A 20,541-nucleotide genomic window follows, 5' to 3' on the forward strand; every position below is an offset into this window, starting at 1 on the left:
GTAGATCAGGCGAGCATGACTCAGGAAGACAGAGAAGTGGAGCCTGTGGAACCCGCCTGGAAAGCGAAGATGCAAGCGAACATACAAGCGAGCATACAAGAGCTACGAGATAACATGCAAGCTAACGCGGTGAGTAACCAAAAGGCTATCCAAGAGCTACACGCTAACATGCAAGCTAACGCAAAGGATATCCAAGCTATACAAACTAGCATACAAACTAGCGTACAAGCTAGCATACAAGCTAACACGCAGGACATGCAAGATAGCGTGTTGACTAGCCAACAGGCTAACGCAACAGCTCACCAAGAGCTACAAACTAGCATACAAGCTAACACAATGGCTATCCAGGCGAGCACGCAGAATATCCAAAACAACATCGATGGACTCGGGGAAGAGTTAAAGAAAGGGCAGGATGAGCTCAGAGAGGAAATGGATAAGGTACTCGAGGCAATGGATGGAAAACTACAGGAACAAGAGAAAGACATAAAGATGTTGGAAGGAAGGGCGGCTGAAACCGAGGAATGGACTACAGATATACAAGATATTCTAAAGGAGACGCTCGAACAACAGAACATATTGAGAGAAAAGTTAATGGACTTGGAGGGGAGGTCGAGGAGAAACAACATACGAATATGGGGACTGAAAGAAGGGATGGAAGGAGAATCTATGATCAAATATGTAGACAGCCTAATTCGAAGAGAATTGAAGATGACGGAACTCGACAAGACAGGGATTCAAAGAGCACACAGGACACTGGTGCCGAAGCCACGGTTGGACAAACCACCGAGAGCAGTTATAGTTAATTTCTTGGAATTCGAAGTCAAAGAAAGCATCCTCAGAGCAGCCTGGCAGACGAAGATGGAGGTGGAGGGACAGAAAGTAACCTTCGACCATGACCATGACTATGTGACAGAGGTGGCGGTAAAGCGTCGGAGCTATGTTCAGATAAAAAAGACTAAAAAGGAATAAAATGTCAATCACAATTGAAGGTCCATTGGAATGAAGGCGCAAAGGTATATGGCGAGTGACATGAACCGAAGAGGATGGAAGGTGCCGGGAGGAGAAGAGGAGAGACCGACGCTGTTGGAGAGAACGAGAAGATGGACCAGGGTCGAGGGACGAGGGAAAGGCGAGGAGAACGGGAAGGTGAAGGTGATCTGAATCGATTCAAAGCAGATCAACTGAGAAGGAAGACGCAAAGACACGGAGAAGGGGGGCCGAGAGGAGACGAGAGGGGACACGGTGATCCAAGGGAGGATAAGTACAATACACACACAATACAGGTTAATGTATACATGAGAAGGACTTATGCAAGGAGAAGATGGTAAAGTACATGCGAGATAATTATACCAAAAGTTATATAAAAAAAAATATTAAAAAGGACATGGGGATTCAAGAGATATATTGAGACGGACATGAAAGAACCACAGGATTACACGTGACTCATAATACAATTAGACGGGAACATGAAAGTGACTAATACAGAGCTTATGACCGGGAGCTCGGAGGTCGCACACAGTACGAGTTGGACATATATAGTGCACAATTTTTTAGCCACTAGGGGGAGCCCTCTCACTAGGAGAGCCACTACTCCCCACCCACCAGCGGGGGAAAGAGGGGTACGAGTGAGACCCTCAAATGCCATGGAAGTTCCAAGTGTTAATGTGGATGTTAATGTTTATTATGGTTATATGTATGTAAATCAGACATAGATAGCAGAGGCTACAACCACAAATATTATTTTATGTGACATGGGTAGAACGGGAAAATAATTGGAAAAGAAATATGACACAAGTTAAGGGTATAAAAATGATGTTGTTGAATGTGAATGGTATGAATAATCCGATCAAGAGGAGTAAGGTGATGACGAAACTTAAGAAAGAGGAGGCGCAGGTCATCTTCTTACAAGAAACACATCTAATATAACAAGAACATGAAAAGTTGAAGAGATTCGGGTATGAAAATCTGTTCTATAGTTCTTTTAAACAGAAGCTTAGAAGAGGAGTAGCTATACTAATTGAGAACACAGTGAAGTTTGAAATGATCAGGGAAATAAGGGATAAAGTATGTAATGGTCAAGGGGAAATGGAAGGTCAAATGGTAACACTAGTGAATGTGTATGCTCCACCAGTCAGTGAGAAATATCTATTTGAAACGATCTTTGATATCATAGCGTTGGAAGGGGTCCTGATCTGTACAGATGATTTCAATGTAGTACTGAACTATGACATAGACACAAGCACAAAAAAAATGGAGGACAAACATTAGCAAATATATACAAATGGCAGAATTAGGAATCATGGACATATGGAGAGCAATGCACACACTAGATAGAGAATACACACATTATTCGCATCCACACACAACATATTCAAGGATAGACTATTTTCTCATGACAACAGGGGACAGATACAGGGTAGAAGAATGCAGGATAGGGGTAACGGACATATCAGATCATAGCGCAATATATCTGACAGTGAATCTTAAAAGTAGACGGAGAAATACAGTTTGGAGACTGAATGTAATGTAATGTAATAAATAACAAAGGTTTGGTTAATGAAGTAAAGGAAGACATAATTAGATACAGAGAAGAAAATGATAATGGAGAGGTGGACCCAAACATTTTATGGGATGCACTAAAGGTAGTAATAGGTGGAAAATGTATAGCAAAGATGGCATTATAGAGACATACCAGAACTTGATAAAGAAACTGAACGAATTAGAGAAAGAACACCAAAGCTCAAAGAACCAAGAGACACTTAGAGAGGTAAAGGAAGTTAGAGGAAAGATAAACAAAGAACTGCTGACAGAAATAGAGAAGAAAGCTAGATACATGAAGCAGACATACTATGAAGGGGGACCGAGAGCGACCAGACTTTTAGCTAGACTAATCAGGACACAACAAAAACTGAACACAATACACACAATAAGGGACACGAACACAAACAAAATACTGAGAGAACCAGCTGAAATAGAGAAGACATTTGAAGAATATTATAAGAAGCTATACACACAACCGATAGCGCCAGGAGAAGAGGAGAAGACTCATTTTTAGAAATTTTTTATCTACCATCGATAGGGAAGGAACAGAACGAAATATTAAATGCAGAGATCACAGAACAGGAAGTATGGAATGCGATCAGTAAAGCAAAGAGTAGTAAGTCACCGGGTAGCGACGGATTCCCCTCGGAATTCTACAAAACATTTAGACAGGAACTGAGCCCCATATTAGAAGCAGCATTCAGACACGCAATGGAAAAAGGCACAATGCCACCTTCATGGAAAGAGGCCATAATTACTACAATTCCAAAAGAAGGGAAAGATAGAGAACTATGTAGCAGTTTCAGACCTGTGTCCATACTTAATGTAGATTACAAGATGTATAAATCAATAATATCCAAAAGATTTTAGACATTTATGACATTATAGACGAAGACCAGACCGGATTCATTAAAGGAAGACAGACACAGGATAACAGTGCAGGTGGTAGAGGAGATACAAAAGGAAGGAGGAAGTGCAGTATTAGTTAGCCTAGATGCAGAAAAAGCCTTTGACAGTGTAAGCTGGATATTTCTATATAAAGTATTGGAGAAATTTGGATTAGACAAAAACGCTATGAAAAAATTAGGGCATTATATCAAGAATCGACGGCTAGGATTAAGGTAAATGGTAGTTTGACGGGCCGGATTAAACTAGAGAGAGCTACCAGACAGGGTTGTTGTCTTTCGCCGACGCTCTTCGATGTATTCATCGAACCACTGGCTCAACTAATTAGACAGACCAAAGACATCAAAGGGGTGGAGATAAGGGGAACAGAACATAAATTGGGACTGTTCGCAGACGACGTGATAGTGTATATGAGACAACCAGACACAAGCTTTCCGACACTGATGGATTTACTGACATAATATGGATACTACTCAGGATATAGACTCAACGTGACGAAGACACAGACTTTAGCACTGAACTACACGCCAGCGATAGAGATCAAAGAAAAATACTAAATTCAATGGGACATGGACAGGATCAAGTACCTAGGGGTAAACATTACAAGAGGGGTGGATGGGTTATACGATGCAAACTATACACAGATCAATCAGAAAATCAAGAGAGACCTAGAAAGATGGACAGTAATGCCCCTAGATTTCAGCTCAAGGATCGAAATCATTAAGATGAACATATTACCAAGGTTATTATACCTATTTCATTCTCTACCTACCGTAATTCCTCTAATAGTAACCCCGGCTTGTATTTGTTTCAACTGTAGCGGGTACCAGGCTTGTATTAGGAGGAGGCCTGTATAAGAGGGAGGCCTATATTTCAAATTTTCAAACGGATCATAATGAATAAATCAACATTTTGTGTCAGTTTGAACCCAGTCAAATGTACTGGGTTCATTTATTGAAACCAAGTACTGTATGAAATAGTAAACAGTGCAATTACAGGTGGTCACTGGTCATTTCAACGTTTTCAAAGTGAAATCAAGTAACTAGCTCAGTATGCAGCTCAGTATATTAGTAACCCGGCTTGTATTAGGAGGCCGGCTTATAATTGCTTAGCTCAAGAGCGCACCCGGCCATTAATAGAGACCCGGCTTGTATTTGAGACCCGGTTACTATTAGAGGAATTACGGTATATTAATACCACAAAAACAATTCAGGGAATGGGACAGACAGATATCAAGATTCATTTCGGGGGGGGAAAAGGCCAGGGATCAGATATGTGACTCTACAACTACCAAAGGAAAAAGGAGGAATGGCAGTACCCAGTTTAGAAAGCTATTACTATGCAGCACAGCTTAGAACAGTAGCATGCTGGTGCAATGTGAACTATGAGGCCAAATGAAAAGATATAGAAACCAAAAGAGAGGGATTCAAAGTGCAGGCACTGATAGGAGATAGGGAGCTGTTCAGAAGACAGAAACAACTACTAGACCCAATTACCAAATGCACTATAGACATATGGAACACAATAGTAAAGAAATACAAGCTAGAAAAAGAATCCAAGATACTGAGATGGATAACACACGACAACAAATTCAAACCAGGGATAGAGGACCATGGGTTCAAAAGATGGGAACCGGGGGGGGATAACAGCAATATGTACAATGATAGAAGGAGGGGAGATGCAGACTACAAAAATTGAAAGAAAGATTCGGACTAGAGAATAGAGACCACTTTAGATATTTACAGATTAGAGATTACTATAACAAGGAAATAAAGCAAGACAGAGACAAAGAACAGAATGGGGTAATTAACACTTTGAATGCCCATCACGACCTAACTCGTGTTATCAGCCCAACGCCTGAATGCACATCACGACAAATATTGTTTTATTTTTTTATTAGCGATCTGAATTCATATTTCATCAACCGAGTCTACTGTTGGTAAACCAGCCCCACCAGGCGCTCAGATGTGATAATCGATTTTCAGCTCGCGGCACCAGCGTGCATACATACACATATACTATCGATAATCTAGCGTTTATTTGAAAACGATTCATAAATAGGCCGAAAAATGACAACGTTCTAGAATATTCCAGTAAAGGGCGATTATCACAGAATCTTTATATTTTCCGTGAAAACAAGGGCTTTTCAAAATTATATAAAACTGAAATTAACCGTTAAAAAAACAATCCGCTTCGACAATGTTGACTGGAAAATGAGTCATTGATAAGTGACGGGCAGATTAGACACATAGCCATAATTTAAAACATAGATTAGGCGATATTAACGCTAACATTGAAGTGGTTGCTGGGCATTCAAGGGGGTAAAAAGGAAAACACGGCCGGCTCTGAAAGTGTTAAGATAATGGTAAAATCATACAAAGGAAGGAAGGGGAGGGTGATATCAGCACTATATCAGGCAATAATGGACAGTAAGGGAAATACAACATTGTATATAAAAGAAAAGTGGGAGAAAGAGTTAGAAATAGAGATAACAGAGGAGGAATGGTATAACACATGTAAGACACAACAATCAACCACAGGATCAAGGCTATGGAGGGAGTTTGGGTGGAAAAACACAATTAGATTCTTTATAACGCCAGAAATACAGGGCAATTACACACCAGCACAGAAACCATGTTGGAGGGAGTGTGGACAAGAAATAGCGAACCACACACACATATTCTGGAGATATCAGAAAATAAGGAACTACTGGAAAGAGATAGGAGAGATAATAAATGAAATAATAGGATACGAAATACCCCAGGAAGGCCAAGTGTTGTATCTGGGGAACCTATCAGGAAGGAATTCAAGGGGAAGACAAATACTTATTAAGATACTAATAGTGGCAGCCAAAAAAGCTTTAACTAAACTGTGGTACAGGGTAGAAGCGCAGACGAAGGAACAATGGATAGAAATAGTAGAAGGGATACAGGAAATGGAGAGAATCACGCATCTGCAAGAGGAGAAGTTTAAATCGAAATGGGAAAAGTGGGAAGAATATAGGAGGGGAAGGAACAACATCACAGGGGATTGAAAATGATACAAGGAAATGATTGAACATGTAAATAAAGGATGCAAATATAGAATGGACCAAAGGCCACACTTTTTCTTTTCTCATTTTTGTCTTATCTGTTTTATTTTTATTTTCTTGTTGATAAGTCTTTATGCTTTATGCTGAAATGTATTGTCTATGTATGTTGTTGAAAGAAATGAAAATAAAAACGGAAGTTTAAAAAAAAAAAAACCCTCTTTCAGTGCCTCTATGCCCGTTTTATTAGGCAGTTAGCCTCTCTGGTGCGCCATTAGCGTTAGGCACGCTTCTAGACCTCTTTTGGAAAGAATACTTTTTTTTTAATAATTTCCTTTTTTTATAATTTTTTTTTTGCATTCGACTAAGATGTTGGCAGTCGACTACGGTTCCTTTCAATCGATTAGTCGACTAATCGGGGTCAGCCATAGTATATTTGTGTATTTGAAAACGGTTGCAGTCTGGAGCCCTGAGTGTTGGATATTGACATGTCTTTCAAGCAAAGAAAGAAAGTAGGCATGTTATATTGCATTTTATTCAGGAATTTCTTTGGCGACCCCACACTTAATGTATCGCATAATTTCAACGTGGAATTAAGGAATATCAAAATAAAAGCACACGTTGTTGAACTTGATCATGCATATTTATTAGAACATTTAATTACAGCACTATGTTATCAATACACATTTATAAAACGAAGCATATTTTAGCCAACCTACCTGTCACCCCCCCCTCTCTTTTTCTCTCTCCCCCCTCTCTCTCTCCCTCCCCCCTCTCTGTGTCCCCCCCTCTCTTTCTCTCTCCCTCCCCCCTCTGTCTCCCCCCTCTCTTTCTCTCTCTCCCCCCCCTCTTTCTCTCTCCCCCTCTCTGTGTCCCCCCCTCTCTTTCTCTCTCCCCCCCTCTCTTTCTCTCTCCCCCCTCTCTCCCTCCCCCCTCTCTGTGTGACCCCTCCTTCTCTATCTCAACCCCCCCCTCTTTCTCTCTCCCCCTCTTTCTCTCGCTCCCCCCTCTTTCTCTCCCCCCCTCTCTTTCTCTCTCCACCCCCTCTCTCCCCCCTCTTTCTCTCTCCCCTCTCTTTCTCCCCCTCTCTGTCTCCTCTCTCTTTCTCCCCCTCTCTTTCTCTCTCCCCCCTCTTTCTCCCTCCCCCCTCTCTGTCTCCCCCCTCTCTCCCCCCCTCTTTCTCTCTCTGTGTCCCCCCTCTCTTTCTCCCTCCCTCCCCCCCCCTCTCTCTTCTTCCTTGTGATAACACAGCTGTTGAGGATCATTTCATCCGTACCTTCCTGAAATCTAAGAACGGCGGCTTCTTCGGCCTGAAGAACTACGCTAACCGCACGGAGGACCTGGAGCTGTGTGCCAAGCTCACCGTGGTGGAGCGCTTCAACAGCCGCATCCCCGAACTGGTCAATCGCATTTACGCCGCCTCCGAGAATGACTACCGAAACGCAGGTACACACACACATTTTAGGTTATGAGGTGTGTCGATAATAGTGGTGGGGGGAAAAAGATACAGCAATATATTGCTGTATGTAAAGCGACCTTGGGTCTTATGAAAGGCGCTATATAAAACGAAGTTATTATTATTATTATTATTATAATATTTTACGTGCCGATATTAAATATAGACCGGCAAGTGCGGGCGGCTACGTGGCGTAGTGGGCAAGGCACTCGCCACGAATGCGGAGACGCTGGGCTCGCCTGTTCGAGCCCAGCGCTCCACATTGCTTTCAGTTTAGCTGGTCGTTCATACTAATACACATTGGCCGTATTAGGGGGTGGGAAACTGATGGGTGGGGATCGGGCGTTGTGGACAGCGACTCCTACAGGTCGGTTGGTGCGCCTGCGCAGTAGAATCAGGAAGTGTCGGGGGCAGCGTGAGCCTCCCACGCGTTACTCCTCGCCACTGAGAGATCGAGCTGCGCAGGTGAAAAGATGCGACTGCTGTTACCTCAAGTACCAGAGGGGACTTGTGCTATGTATGACTTAGTCCACATTGCAGCCGGCTTGTGGGAGGCAAGAAACAGCGTTTGTGACAGGGGAGGGTTGAATTGGATGATACGAAATTGGGATGGGAGAAAATATAGAAAATGGGAGAAAAAGTGGATCAAAAAAAAATATAGACCGGCAAGTGTCTATTTTAAATAAATAAATAATAATAATCATTTTTAACAAAGTTTTCCATTCTCCACATCATTTCTGTTCTAAAAAGGTACTAAATCACAATATCGCGACTGGTATCGTGATAATATTGTATATCGCGACTGGTATCGTGATAATATCATATATTGTGACTGGTATCGTGACAATATCGTATATCGTGGGCTGATTCCCACCCCTAGTAAATATACACAAGCCACACCCTTTTTAAGCGCTCCAAAGAACATGCACACACGCATCTTTTATTACAAGCGGTTTAGTCGGATCAGATGGATGTGCGGCGTGTCACTGAGAGAGAGAGAGAGAAAGACGAGCGCAGAACTGAGGGATGGGAGTGGACGCGATTGCGGGTGAGGAGAGGAGAGGCAGACTGAGGCACACGGACACGTTGTGTGGAAGGAAGCTGATGACTGGGTGAAGGCAGTAATGTGGATGCGTTTAGAGGAAGGAAGCTGATGACAAGAGCATTCAGCACCGACCCGGAGGTGGCCATGGACCGAACCCGGTGGAGGGAAGCCATAGTGAGGATTCAGTCCAACCCAGCGGTGTTAAGAAAGAACATTAACGTGTGTTGTCGGACCTTAAACAAGACGTGTCCGGCCCATGGGGACATTAACGTGTGTTGTCGGGCCTTAAAGAAGACGTGTCCGGCCCATGGGGACATTAACGTGTGTTGTCGGGCCTTAAAGAAGACGTGTCCGGCCCATGGGGACATTAACGTGTGTTGTCGGGCCTTAAAGAAGACGTGTCCGGCCCATGGGGACATTAACGTGTGTTGTCGGGCCTTAACACATTGGGTGCCACCGTCACGCCCCTTTGCCCAGATAACCCCTTGAGTGCCAGCGCTTTAGTCAATGGGAGGTCAGGGATATTTGCGAACGCTTAAACTATATCTTAAATTATGGCTATGGGTCTTAAACACCTCGCTTATAAATAACTTGCTTGCAGTCAACATGTACAAAACGGATTGTTTTTTTATTGGTACATTTCCGTTTTGACATGTGTCCGTTTAAATGTCTGGAAGAGCTCAAAAATACAAATGTCAAATGATATTTTCATTACCTTTTTTAGTTGATCTAAATGTTACTGATTGTGTTAAATGGGCATATGATATCATCTCATATCGATTGCAGGCACCTGAATCTAATCGTATCGTATTGTATCGTGAGAGACTTTGTGATATCGGCAAATATCGTATCGTTGTCCAAAGAATCGATATCGTATCGTATCATGATGAAACTGGTGATTCCCACCCCTACCGTCCGGTCCTGCTGCCTTCCTGATATTCACTTTCTTAAAGGTCCTCCTCACCTCATGTTCTGTTATTCTGAACACTGAATCTCCATCGGCAGCCCCCCCCCCCCTCCATTGCAGTGGTTTGTAGGCTGGTGTTGTTATTCACCGCCTCAAACCTCGCATAGAAGGTATTGAGATCATTCGCTAAGGAGATGTCACTGTTCAGCTTGAGGGAGATGCCTTTGTAATCTGTCATCGTTCTGAGGCCCTGCCACATGCCTCTAGAGTCAGCCTGTTCAAACTGAAGTTCAACTTTGTCCCTATAACGCCGTTTTGCCTCTATTACTGCTCTCCTGACGTTTTATCTTGCCGTCTTGTGTTCATCCATGTTGCCTGTCACAAGCCCGGCGTTGTATGCTGAGGTGCGCACTTTCAGAGCCTCACGGACGGATTTATCTACCCAAGACTTGGGTAAATTCTAATTGTGGTAGAGGGGATTGTTTCTTCTACCAGAGTACAGACAAAGTCAAGCACCGTTTCAGTGTATTCGTTGAGGTTGTCTGTGTTATCACGAAACACGAATCGTTTTCAAATAAACGCTAGATTATCGATAGTATGTGTACTTATGCATGCTAGAGAAGCGGGCTGAAAAATCGATTATCCATGACCTGGTCAGCGCTAACGTCATACATGCACACACAGTCACACACACATTGTGATCGATATGAAAAAAACATCTGATTACCCCAATACTGGTAAAATAGAGTCCTTACCTCACATCAGATGTTCTGCAAAAAGATTAATCCAATTCCTGATCGCCATTCCAAATATTGATCACGTTTATTGATTGATGGATGCTGTGTTTCTCTGTGGCAGACTTCATCCTGGGGACTGTTCACAAGGCCAAAGGTCTGGAGTTCGACACTGTGGTGGTCACTGACGACTTCGCCAAAGTCCCCTCGGCTCGACACAACCTGGCCCGGGTCACCAACTTCGCCTGGCGTAGGTGTCTGTGTGTATATCTGTGTTTGTTTGTGTGTGTGTGTATATCTATGTTTGTGTGTCTGTGTGTATATCGTAAGGTTATTCTATAACCCTAGTTATATGAGTATAGCGAGCGCTCTGCTCTATTGGAACTATCCCTTTATCCATTCTAATAATGAGAAAACTTTCTCCACATGTACACGCCTATTCACCTCTGCCTGGCCACACCCACATCCGCTCCTATATAAGTGGGGTCGTGGCCACACAATCAGCTCCTTCCCAAGTTTTTCACCACCAAAGGAGAAGACCGTGGGGCCCTCAGTGAGTCAGAGCAGAGCGCTCGCTATACTCATATAACTAGGGTTATAGAATAACCTTACATTATAGATCGTATAGCTTTACGCTCTGCTCTATTGGAACACAGGAGCTGAGCAGACCGAAAAGCTCGACAGATGTACCCGCTGAGGCCCCCTACAACCATCAGAACCGGGGAGGATCCGCGGCCCCCCCTAGTGGAGGACGGGAGGGATATCAGATCCGACTGTGCGTCCGACTGTGCGAAGAGGGTTTAGCACCTCAAACGCACAGGGTGAGCAGACCGTGGGACTTACCTTTGTTCAGAAGGGCCCGCGACCACTCGAGCGTGCATCCCACATGCCACCAGGGAACGGACGTTAAGCTAAAAATAACGTCACAGCCCCCAACATCACAGGGTCGAAGGTCAAGAACCCAACCCTGTGGCAAGGCCGCAGCAGCGGAGGATGTCCCAGCCCTAGGACAACCCGAGGACTAGGACCCCCTGAAAAAGAGGCCTGGTGAGTCCAACGAGGCCACGGCATCGAGACCCCACCACTGGTGACACCCCCACATCGCCAGCGTATCGGACAGGGCCCAAATCAAGTGAAGGCCCTTCCCCCCTTGGCACGCCGGTCTGAAGCACTCTCCTCAAGCGGCTACCCCCCCACAACACTGCGGGGCCAGTCGGCATGCCAGGGAGACAACCCTTCAAGGAGGTTGATCCTTCGATCCAGGCAACAGGCCCCAAGAGCAGAACTCGACCTGTGCCCGGAGCACTGCGGACTAGACAGGCGCCTAAAGGGTCTACTGCAAGAACAGTATCCCGGCGGAAAGGGTGTTCGGTATGCTGTGCATCATGTCACAACCTCCACAAACCCGACCCCGCCAATTCCAGCGGGTTCGAGGTTCAAAGAAGAGGCTGACCCAATTGGCAGACGTCATGAAAGATGCGGGGGCATACTCTCGGGCAGACGGGGTCAGGCCCGGCCTCAACCCGAGAGTCGACTCTGCTACCAACACACCGGGGAACCAACCACCCCCCTATGTTTAGTTTAACAGGAGGCGGTTGTTCCCTTAACCCACAAAGAAAACTCAGAAACATAACTGCGCGTATACACAGGCTATACAAGCAGTACAAGTGTTTCAGTCTTCAAAGGGTTAACCCAGGCCAACAGGTTGACGAGAACGAGTTCGGACCTGGCCCTGGCGGACCGGGACCTACACAGGGATGCCTAGAGGAGTTGACAGCAACCCCCCCCAACAGCTCCCTCCCATCCCCGTCCTAGCAGGGAGGGAGGGGAGAAACAAATGGAGAAGGACAAGCCCCCTAACACAGCGCAAGGTACAACACAGTATGGAACACATCACTGTTAACACATTCAGGGCCATTTGGATCCATCTAATATCACTCTAGCCAGCATTTCTAAACAGACTTGCATAGTCCGTGAGGCTGTTTGTAGAGCTAAATCTATACTTTATAGTATTGCTATCTGTCCATTCTCATTGTCAATTGAGACCATAAACCGTCCCTTCAAAATGGCTTAAAGAAATAATTTTTTCATCAATACGTTCTCATTTTATAGCATCTTGAATATAAGCGTTATATGGGATTTGGGCTAGTATATTTCCTGGAAGGCGAGATACAGGGCACTAAGCTACTAACGTTAAATCCAATGGTATTTTGGCTATAGAGAAGCTACAGTTAAAAATCAAACTGCATATGATCGGTATGATGGTCCACCATGAATGCATGAAAGGGGGGGGGGGGAACATCGTTTCTGATTATTGATTACCAATAACCGTGTTAGCCTCAGTAGCCACATTCGCTGATCGGGTGGATGGCTATCATAACAAGGCCTGATCAGCGTGTAATTTACGTGAAAAAGATCTTACCGTGGCCCGGTTGGATCCTCCAAAGGATTTCCCAGTTATCGATCGCCATCTGGTAGATCGATATGTCCATTGGCTGATCATATATTCCTTTACTGCACACTGAAATCCGCGTCCCAAAACGTATTCCGTGCTACATGCTATAGGCATAGCTTCAGGTTAGCAGAAAACTACATTGGAGATCCAGAAAAAACGAGACAACTTCTGCCACAGGGAACACTGCATTATCGAGATAGCGCCCCTAAGGTAATGCACTTTTTCGAATTCAAAGAGTAGGGTAATTCTGCAGTGCTGCTCGGTGACATCGAGTAGGTTATTAAAATGGAATAAAAGCCAAAACAACCTTGCCACGGACATGTCCGTGGATGGCCCTCTAGCGGTGGATCCGAAACACGGACATCTCCGTGGTTGGCCGGGAAACGGTTAAGGGCAACTCGTGGTGGCATACACATGACACACACATCCACGACATCAATCCCTGCGACGCCCGGTCCGACCCGGCATTTTCCCCCCGGAAAAGCACAAAGTCCTTCAGGGTACCAGAACAGCAGATCTGCGCCCCGGCGGGCAACGGGTTAACTGACCTGGTCCGGCGCGACCAGAACCAGTCCCGTGTCCTAGTCACGCCGCCATCCCCAGTCCTAAGAGGGGGGTAGGTAAGAGTGTCGATCCAAAACATCACAGAGGGCGGCCACCAAGACGGTCAGTACGTGAACGCACTGCTCCTGGTGGCCCACCTCATGGGCGTGAGACCCCTCCGCCAATGTTTTGATCTACTCCATCATCTCCCCCCGGAGATGCACATGAGCCGTCGAGTCTAACCTAGTGCACTGGCACTTGGTAGAGATAAAAATCTCCTTCCCAGCCGCCCGCATAAAAAACGCCGTTTCTATGAATTGGGTAACCAAAGGCGTGCCAGCCCCTAAAGTGGTTCCACATTGAAAGCACCCAGGGCCAGCGCTATATGCACGTCGAGAACCCGAAACACATCGACGGCGAATTCTAATAAGAAACACCAGACAATGTTTCCTCCATGCTGTCTGGGACGAGCAGCAGGAAGCCGGCCTATAAGACACAGACACGGGTCTCATATGACGCGTCTGAGGGTAAACCCTGTAAATTCTGCTCTTTATATAAGAGGGGAAGACAGAGGTTTCCCCAGAGAGACCTCTACGTGAGTAACAATTGAAAAATATGTAATAATTGGGCCAAGTGACCAACGGCCCAATACACACTTTAATAGAGAGCAGAGCAGAAAACAAACAGTCTTCGAATGCATCGCATCATCCAACTTTGACAATGACAGTGGTCTGCAGCACAGAGCCTGAAAACTCACGGATGTCTCATGGCCAATAGGGAAAACGCGCCCAGTGATGTATTTCATGGCCGGGGAAATCCTGTGACCCACCCATCCTAATATTGAGTGGAACCAGGGAACCCCCCTTCCCCCTCCCTGTGATGCGCTGACCCCTCAGCCGACAGGGAGACTGACAGGCAGCAGGCCCATCCTCTTGGCCAATCAGTAAAGGGGGGAGGGGTTTATTAGTCCACCCCTTATGACCCCTCACCCCTGATACGATGCAATAGGGCTGGGCAATAAAACGATAACGATAACTATCGCGATAAATTATTTCCTCGAAATAAACATGAAACGTGGTCGCAAAGTTTCGATATATTGATTTTCCAAGCTTGGATATGAGCACACGCACTAACAACCAATCAGTGAAGGAGATGGCCGACAGCGGAAGGAGACCCCGCGATGCACCTCTGGGTAGAGAGGTAGGACTCAAGTAGTAAACGAGGCTGGCTAGGATAATTAGCTTGCACGGCGCTATTTTATAGTTTACGTGCCGAGTGGGTGTGTGGCGTGAATTCTGAGGCCACGGTTATAGTAGTGTGGGGTATACGGTGGACGTCGTTGCAATGTATTGGGGTGGAACAGAGTATTTTAGGGTGATATTTAGTACATAGGAAACAAGGCTGGCTAGGATAATTAGCTTGCACGGCGCTATTTTATAGTTTACGTGCCGAGTGGGTGTGTGGCGTGAATTCTGAGGCCACGGTTATATTAGTGTGGGGTATACGGTGGACGTCGTTGCAATGTATTGGGGCGGAACGGAGTATTTTAGGGTCATATTTAGTACATTGTCATGGGATACACCGCTTGCTCTGGCTAACTGCTAACGTGCGCGGACTGATGACGACATCAACTCGAGACATTCGCAGCAGCAAAACAAGTCTATTAATAGCCCGTCCATCGGCGCCGGGCATAAGAAGTTAATTAAACTTGACAGACATTATATCGACGATAATTATCGATATCGAGTTATATGAAAATAATTTAATAATTGTATTGCAATAACGTTTTTGGCCATATCGCCCAGCCCTACAATGCAACAACAAAGCAGAGCCATGACACCAGTTGTAGCGTTCTACATGAAAGCGCATATACCTGTTAGGGTAATAGCTTCACATTCTGCACGCCAGCCACAGACGATAACCTCGTTTGTGCAAAAAACAGGCTTTATACACGGCTTATGTGCGAAAACTTGCCACCTGAATTTTTATACCTTTACCCTAAAATAAAGAAAAAACAACAGACCAAAGAGAGGGGCCAAAGGCCTTGGTACAAGAGCTATATATGTAAACTTCTGTAGGCTAACACCCAACCCAGTTGTGGACTCAATGCCACGTTTACTTAAACATAAAAACACGAACACACACAACCCTCTTTATACAATAAAAAAGGCAAAGTTCACTCTTACTACTGCAAGAAGAACGCCGTCTTTTATGACGAGAGAAGACATAAGTCCTCGACCAAGTGCTAGCTACAGGCCTTGCTAAGTCATACATAATAGCGACCAAGCAGAAGCTGAGCGTTTATACCGTATCCCCAAAAATATAGTGGATCAACACACGTTTTGTAAACAAAATCATATTTGAGGGTTGGGGGGGGGGAGGCAAACCGGGGAATAATTTCACTCACCACCTCACCCCTGATACGACGCCAAAAGAAAACAGAGCTGTGACACCAGGTGCATGGCGCGCCAGATGAAGCATATACTCACTGTAGAGTAAAGCCGTACATCACGCACGCCAGCCACAGCCGATAACCTTGTTTGAAAACGGGTTTTATCCACGGCTCTGGCTTATGTGTGAACTTGCCACCCGTTATTTTTATCTTACCCTCAAGCAAAGAAAAATAACAAGCTAAGAGAGGGACTCAAGCCCTTGATCATCAAATCAAATTTATTTATAGGGCCCGACAACACACGTTAATGTCCCCATGGGCCGTACAGGTCTTCTTTAAACAAGTCAAGAAGAAAACTTAACAATAAGTCAAGAACAGAACAAGAACACCATAAGGTCCAAACATTTTTAGATGAATGCAAATAAATGAAAGAATGCAAGCACTCCCAGACATACCCCACGCGAAGGTAAGGAAAAACTCACTAAAACCTAACAATAGGGAAAAAAGCTCCACAGGCAGTGTGGAGGAGAGAAACCTTAGAAGGGCCATTCAAGGGGGGATCTCCCTTCTTAGATGTTGGTGATAGTAGTGTTGCAGACGGACAGTTGGTAAGCATGCACTCATGTGTGTGGTGAAACACAGATGAGTGCATGCAATAGCAACTGTACATTTTGAAAGATTAAAGATAGAGCTAATAGCGATAGCAACTGAACATTTTGAAAGATTAAAGATAGAGTTGATAGCGGATCTATTTGAGGCACAGGGGCGGCGCAAAGAGGGTCACGTCCTCCCCGTCTTAGTCACGGGACATTCAGGGGGGGAAAGAGGGGGGGGGGGTAAGAGTTAGAGAGTTCCCATGTTTGTGGTGCTGCAAAGGAGCAGACATGTAGTACCCTGTAGTGCCATGTAGTACCATGTAGTACTCCGTAGTGCCATGTAGTACCCTATAGTACCCCGTAGTGCCATGTAGTACCCCGTAGTATCCTGTAGTACCCTGTAGTGCCATGTAGTACCCTGTAGTGCCCTGTGGTACCATGTAGTACCCTGTAGTGCCATGTAGTGCCATGTAGAGCCATGTAGTACCCTGTAGTGCCATGCAGTACCATGTAGTACTCTGTGGTACCATGTAGTACCCTGTACCCTAACTAAACTACCCTATAGTAAACTACCCAGTGGTACCATGTAGTACCCTGTACCATAACTAAACTACACAGATTAATCTAAAGGTCAGTCCCCGACCAGGTGAGATCAAGGTAGGTTGAAGGAGAGAGAGAAAAGATGAGTCTTAAGCAGGGATTTAAAAGCTTCGACAGAGCAGGCGCCCCTGATGACGGCAGGTAATTTGTTCCACAGGTAGGGAGCGCGGTAGACAAAGGCTCTGTGGCCGGCGGATTTCTTTTTAACCCTAGGGGTCGATAGAAGCCCCGCATTTTGTGAACGCAGAGCACGAGCGGGCGAGTATCGGGAGATGAGATCGGATAGATAGAGCGGTGCAAGCCCATTTAAAATTTTGTAGGTGAGGAGTAGCACTTTAAAGTCAGAACGGGCTTGGATAGGAAGCCAATGTAGGGCGGACAAAACTGGTGTGATGTGATCAAATTTTCTAGTTAGTATCCGTGCAGCCGCATTTTGCACGAGTTGAAGATTTTTGGTGCTTGAATTAGGTAGGCCTGAAAAAAGTGCATTACAGTAGTCCAGACGTGATGAGACAAAAGCATGAATCAGGGTTTCAGCATCAGCCAGAGTTAAAATGGGGCGTATTTTTGCGATATTACGAAGATGGAAGAATGCAATTTTGGTGACATTTTTTTATGTGCATTAAATGAGAGGGAGGAATCAAAAATGACTCCGAGGTTTTTTATGGTGGAGCTCTGGGATACATGACAGGTATCAAAGTTGAGGCAGATGTCCTGAAACAGGCCTCTGTGGTTTGGGGGGCCAACAATTAACATCTCAGTTTTATCTGCATTAAGGAGTAGAAAGTTTTGCGACATCCATTTTTTGACGGCAAGCAAGCAGGCCTCAAGGTTTTGTAGTTGGGAGGAATCATTTGGCTTAATAGGTATATATAATTGGGTGTCATCAGCGTAAAAATGAAAGTTTATGCCAAATTTGCGTATGATATCGCCGAGGGGTAGCATGTAAATCGAAAATAGCAAAGGGCCCAGGACAGAGCCTTGTGGGACACCACATTGCACTGGGAGGGTCTCAGATGTTAAATCATTATAGACCACGCAGTGTGTTCTATCAGTTAAATAGGATTTAAACCAAGCTAGTGCGAGACCCCGAATGCCAACATGATTCTCAAGCCGACCTAGAAGAATCGAGTGATCGATAGTGTCAAAGGCTGCACTGAGATCAAGCAATAAGAGCACAGAAGTGAGGTTTGAGTCAAGAGAGAGCAGTAAGTCATTTGTGACTTTGGTAACCGCCGTTTCGGTGGAGTGTAAGGCTCTAAAGCCAGATTGAAATGATTCATTAAGATTATTGTTTGATAAATGGTCAGTAAGTTGCGTTGCGACGATCCGTTCTAACACTTTGGATAGGAATGGAAGATTGGAGATAGGTCTGTAATTTTTCAAGATTAGAGGGTCGAGGTTCGGTTTGATCACCTGCCACTATGTACAACTCTGTAGGTTAACACCCAGCCAGTTGTGGACTCAAGCCACGTTGTCTAACGTTACACACACACACAACTTCTCATCATACAACAAAAAAACCCAGTTCATTTTTACTCGCGTACAAATAACGCTGTTTTTAAGTAGAGAGAAAGACATAAGCCTTGGCCAAATGCTAGAACCTAAGCTATACAAAATAGCGACCAACACCATGAGCCTCGGCCGGTCATGGTGCAGGCCCGACGACATCTTCTGCCAGAGATGACGCCGTAGTCAGAGTGCTACTTCCTCACGGCTAGCGCCAATGGTTGTAGCACAAGCTAACAGCTTAACTCCAGGCTGACTGATAGCATCAAGCTAACGTTTCCAGCCGAACGCAGTAGCCAGCTAACGACTTAGCCACCAGCTAACACAGTAGCAAGCTAAGTGGCTACTACTGAAGCTGTATAACGTGAGAAATAGCGATACAGGCCAACACTACAGACAGCCGCTGTCTCTTCCTCTTTTTATCCAAAAGAAAAAAGGGAAAAAGGCAACACGCGTCCCTCTCACAGAACGGTGTTTACCAGACACAGCGGCATCGGCAGTAAGCCCCGTTGTACGAGGTTGGAGATATTCCCCGTTGTCCTGAGCTCGGAGATATTCTCATTATGAAACACCAAGCTTGCATCCTTCGTGCCGGGTGTTTTCGTTTTGAAAAACGGGGCCAGCGCGGTGGCAGAGGGTATCCGTTTTCAGAGACCCGGGGAATTGAACCGCAGACTCGGAATCACGGCCCCAGGAAAACAAAGCTACGACTTCACTGAGGAGGAGCACTGTGTTATCGTGGGGCATCAAACTAGAACCCCCTCCACGCTGCTATGAGCGGCAACGAAGGGATTCTAGCCTGGAGCCGACCTTACGTAAGCTGCACAGTTGTCCCCTCACAACTGGCACACCTGAGGCTCGCGTCGCAAAACATCACCCGCCCAGAGAGACCGCCAGCTCTCACACTGCCGACCGCCTCTCGAGGCATAGTATCCAGCTGCAGAGCCGGAGACAATGCCGGCGGGGATTGCTCAGCGACGCGTGCCCCAATGCGAAGCGCCGGTGGAGGTCAGAATGATCATCATCTTCTAGACTCTCCGGTGGTGAAGACATTATCGCTTTATTTTCTCAAAAAATTGTGAGAGAGAAAAAACAAAGATACAATGTCAACGCAACTCCTTACTAAGTAACTACTTCAGCACTAAACTAAAGTGGTGTATACAGAAACTTCTCGTGGTGAAAGTAGGGAAGGAGCTGATTGTGTGGCCACGACCCCGCTTATATAGGAGCGGATGTGGGTGTGGCCAGGCGGAGGTGAATAGGCGTGTACATGTGGAGAACGTTTTTTCATTATTAGAATGGATAAAGGGATAGTTCCAATAGAGCAGAGCGTAAAGCTATACGATCTATAACTATGTTTGTGTGTCTGTGTATATATCTGTTTGTGTGTCTGTATCTGTTTTTTGTGTCTGTGTGTATATCTATGTTTGTGTGTCTGTGTGTATATCTATGTTTGTGTGTCTGTGTATATCTATGTTTGTGTGTCTGTGTGTATATATCTGTTTGTTTGTCTGTGTGTATATCTATGTTTGTGTGTCTGTGTGTATATCTATATTTGTGTGTCTGTGTATATATACACTGTATATATATATATATATGTATACACTGGTTGAAGCACAACACTACTTACTACTAACTATTACAGTAATGTACGGTAATTTCTCTAAGAACAACACCAAACTGCACATGCAATTTAACAATTGACTAGAGATTGAAAACATGTCTCAATTCGTATTTCTTTATTTTTGGTTTACATTCACGTTTAGATCGCGTATCGAGCCTTTAGCCCACGTTAACCCCTCGTCCTCCCCTGCACTCTGGTCCTCTAC

At 45.1% G+C, this 20,541-nt stretch overlaps 1 protein-coding gene across 2 annotated transcripts in view; it reads left to right on the plus strand.

The window, feature by feature from the left end:
- Positions 1–20,541, plus strand: part of fbxo18 (F-box DNA helicase 1) — an 85,654-nt gene that overhangs the window by 55,348 nt on the left and 9,765 nt on the right. For both annotated transcript variants that reach the window (XM_084330145.1, XM_084330146.1), the window contains 2 exons: positions 7,727–7,921; positions 10,742–10,867. In XM_084330145.1, coding sequence (XP_084186271.1) covers positions 7,727–7,921; positions 10,742–10,867 — 321 coding nt within the window. The remainder of the gene's footprint in view (positions 1–7,726; positions 7,922–10,741; positions 10,868–20,541) is intronic.

Source organism: Notolepis coatsorum, assembly GCF_963971535.1.
Source record: "Notolepis coatsorum genome assembly, chromosome: 15".
Taxonomy (NCBI): Eukaryota; Metazoa; Chordata; class Actinopteri; order Aulopiformes; family Paralepididae; genus Notolepis; species Notolepis coatsorum.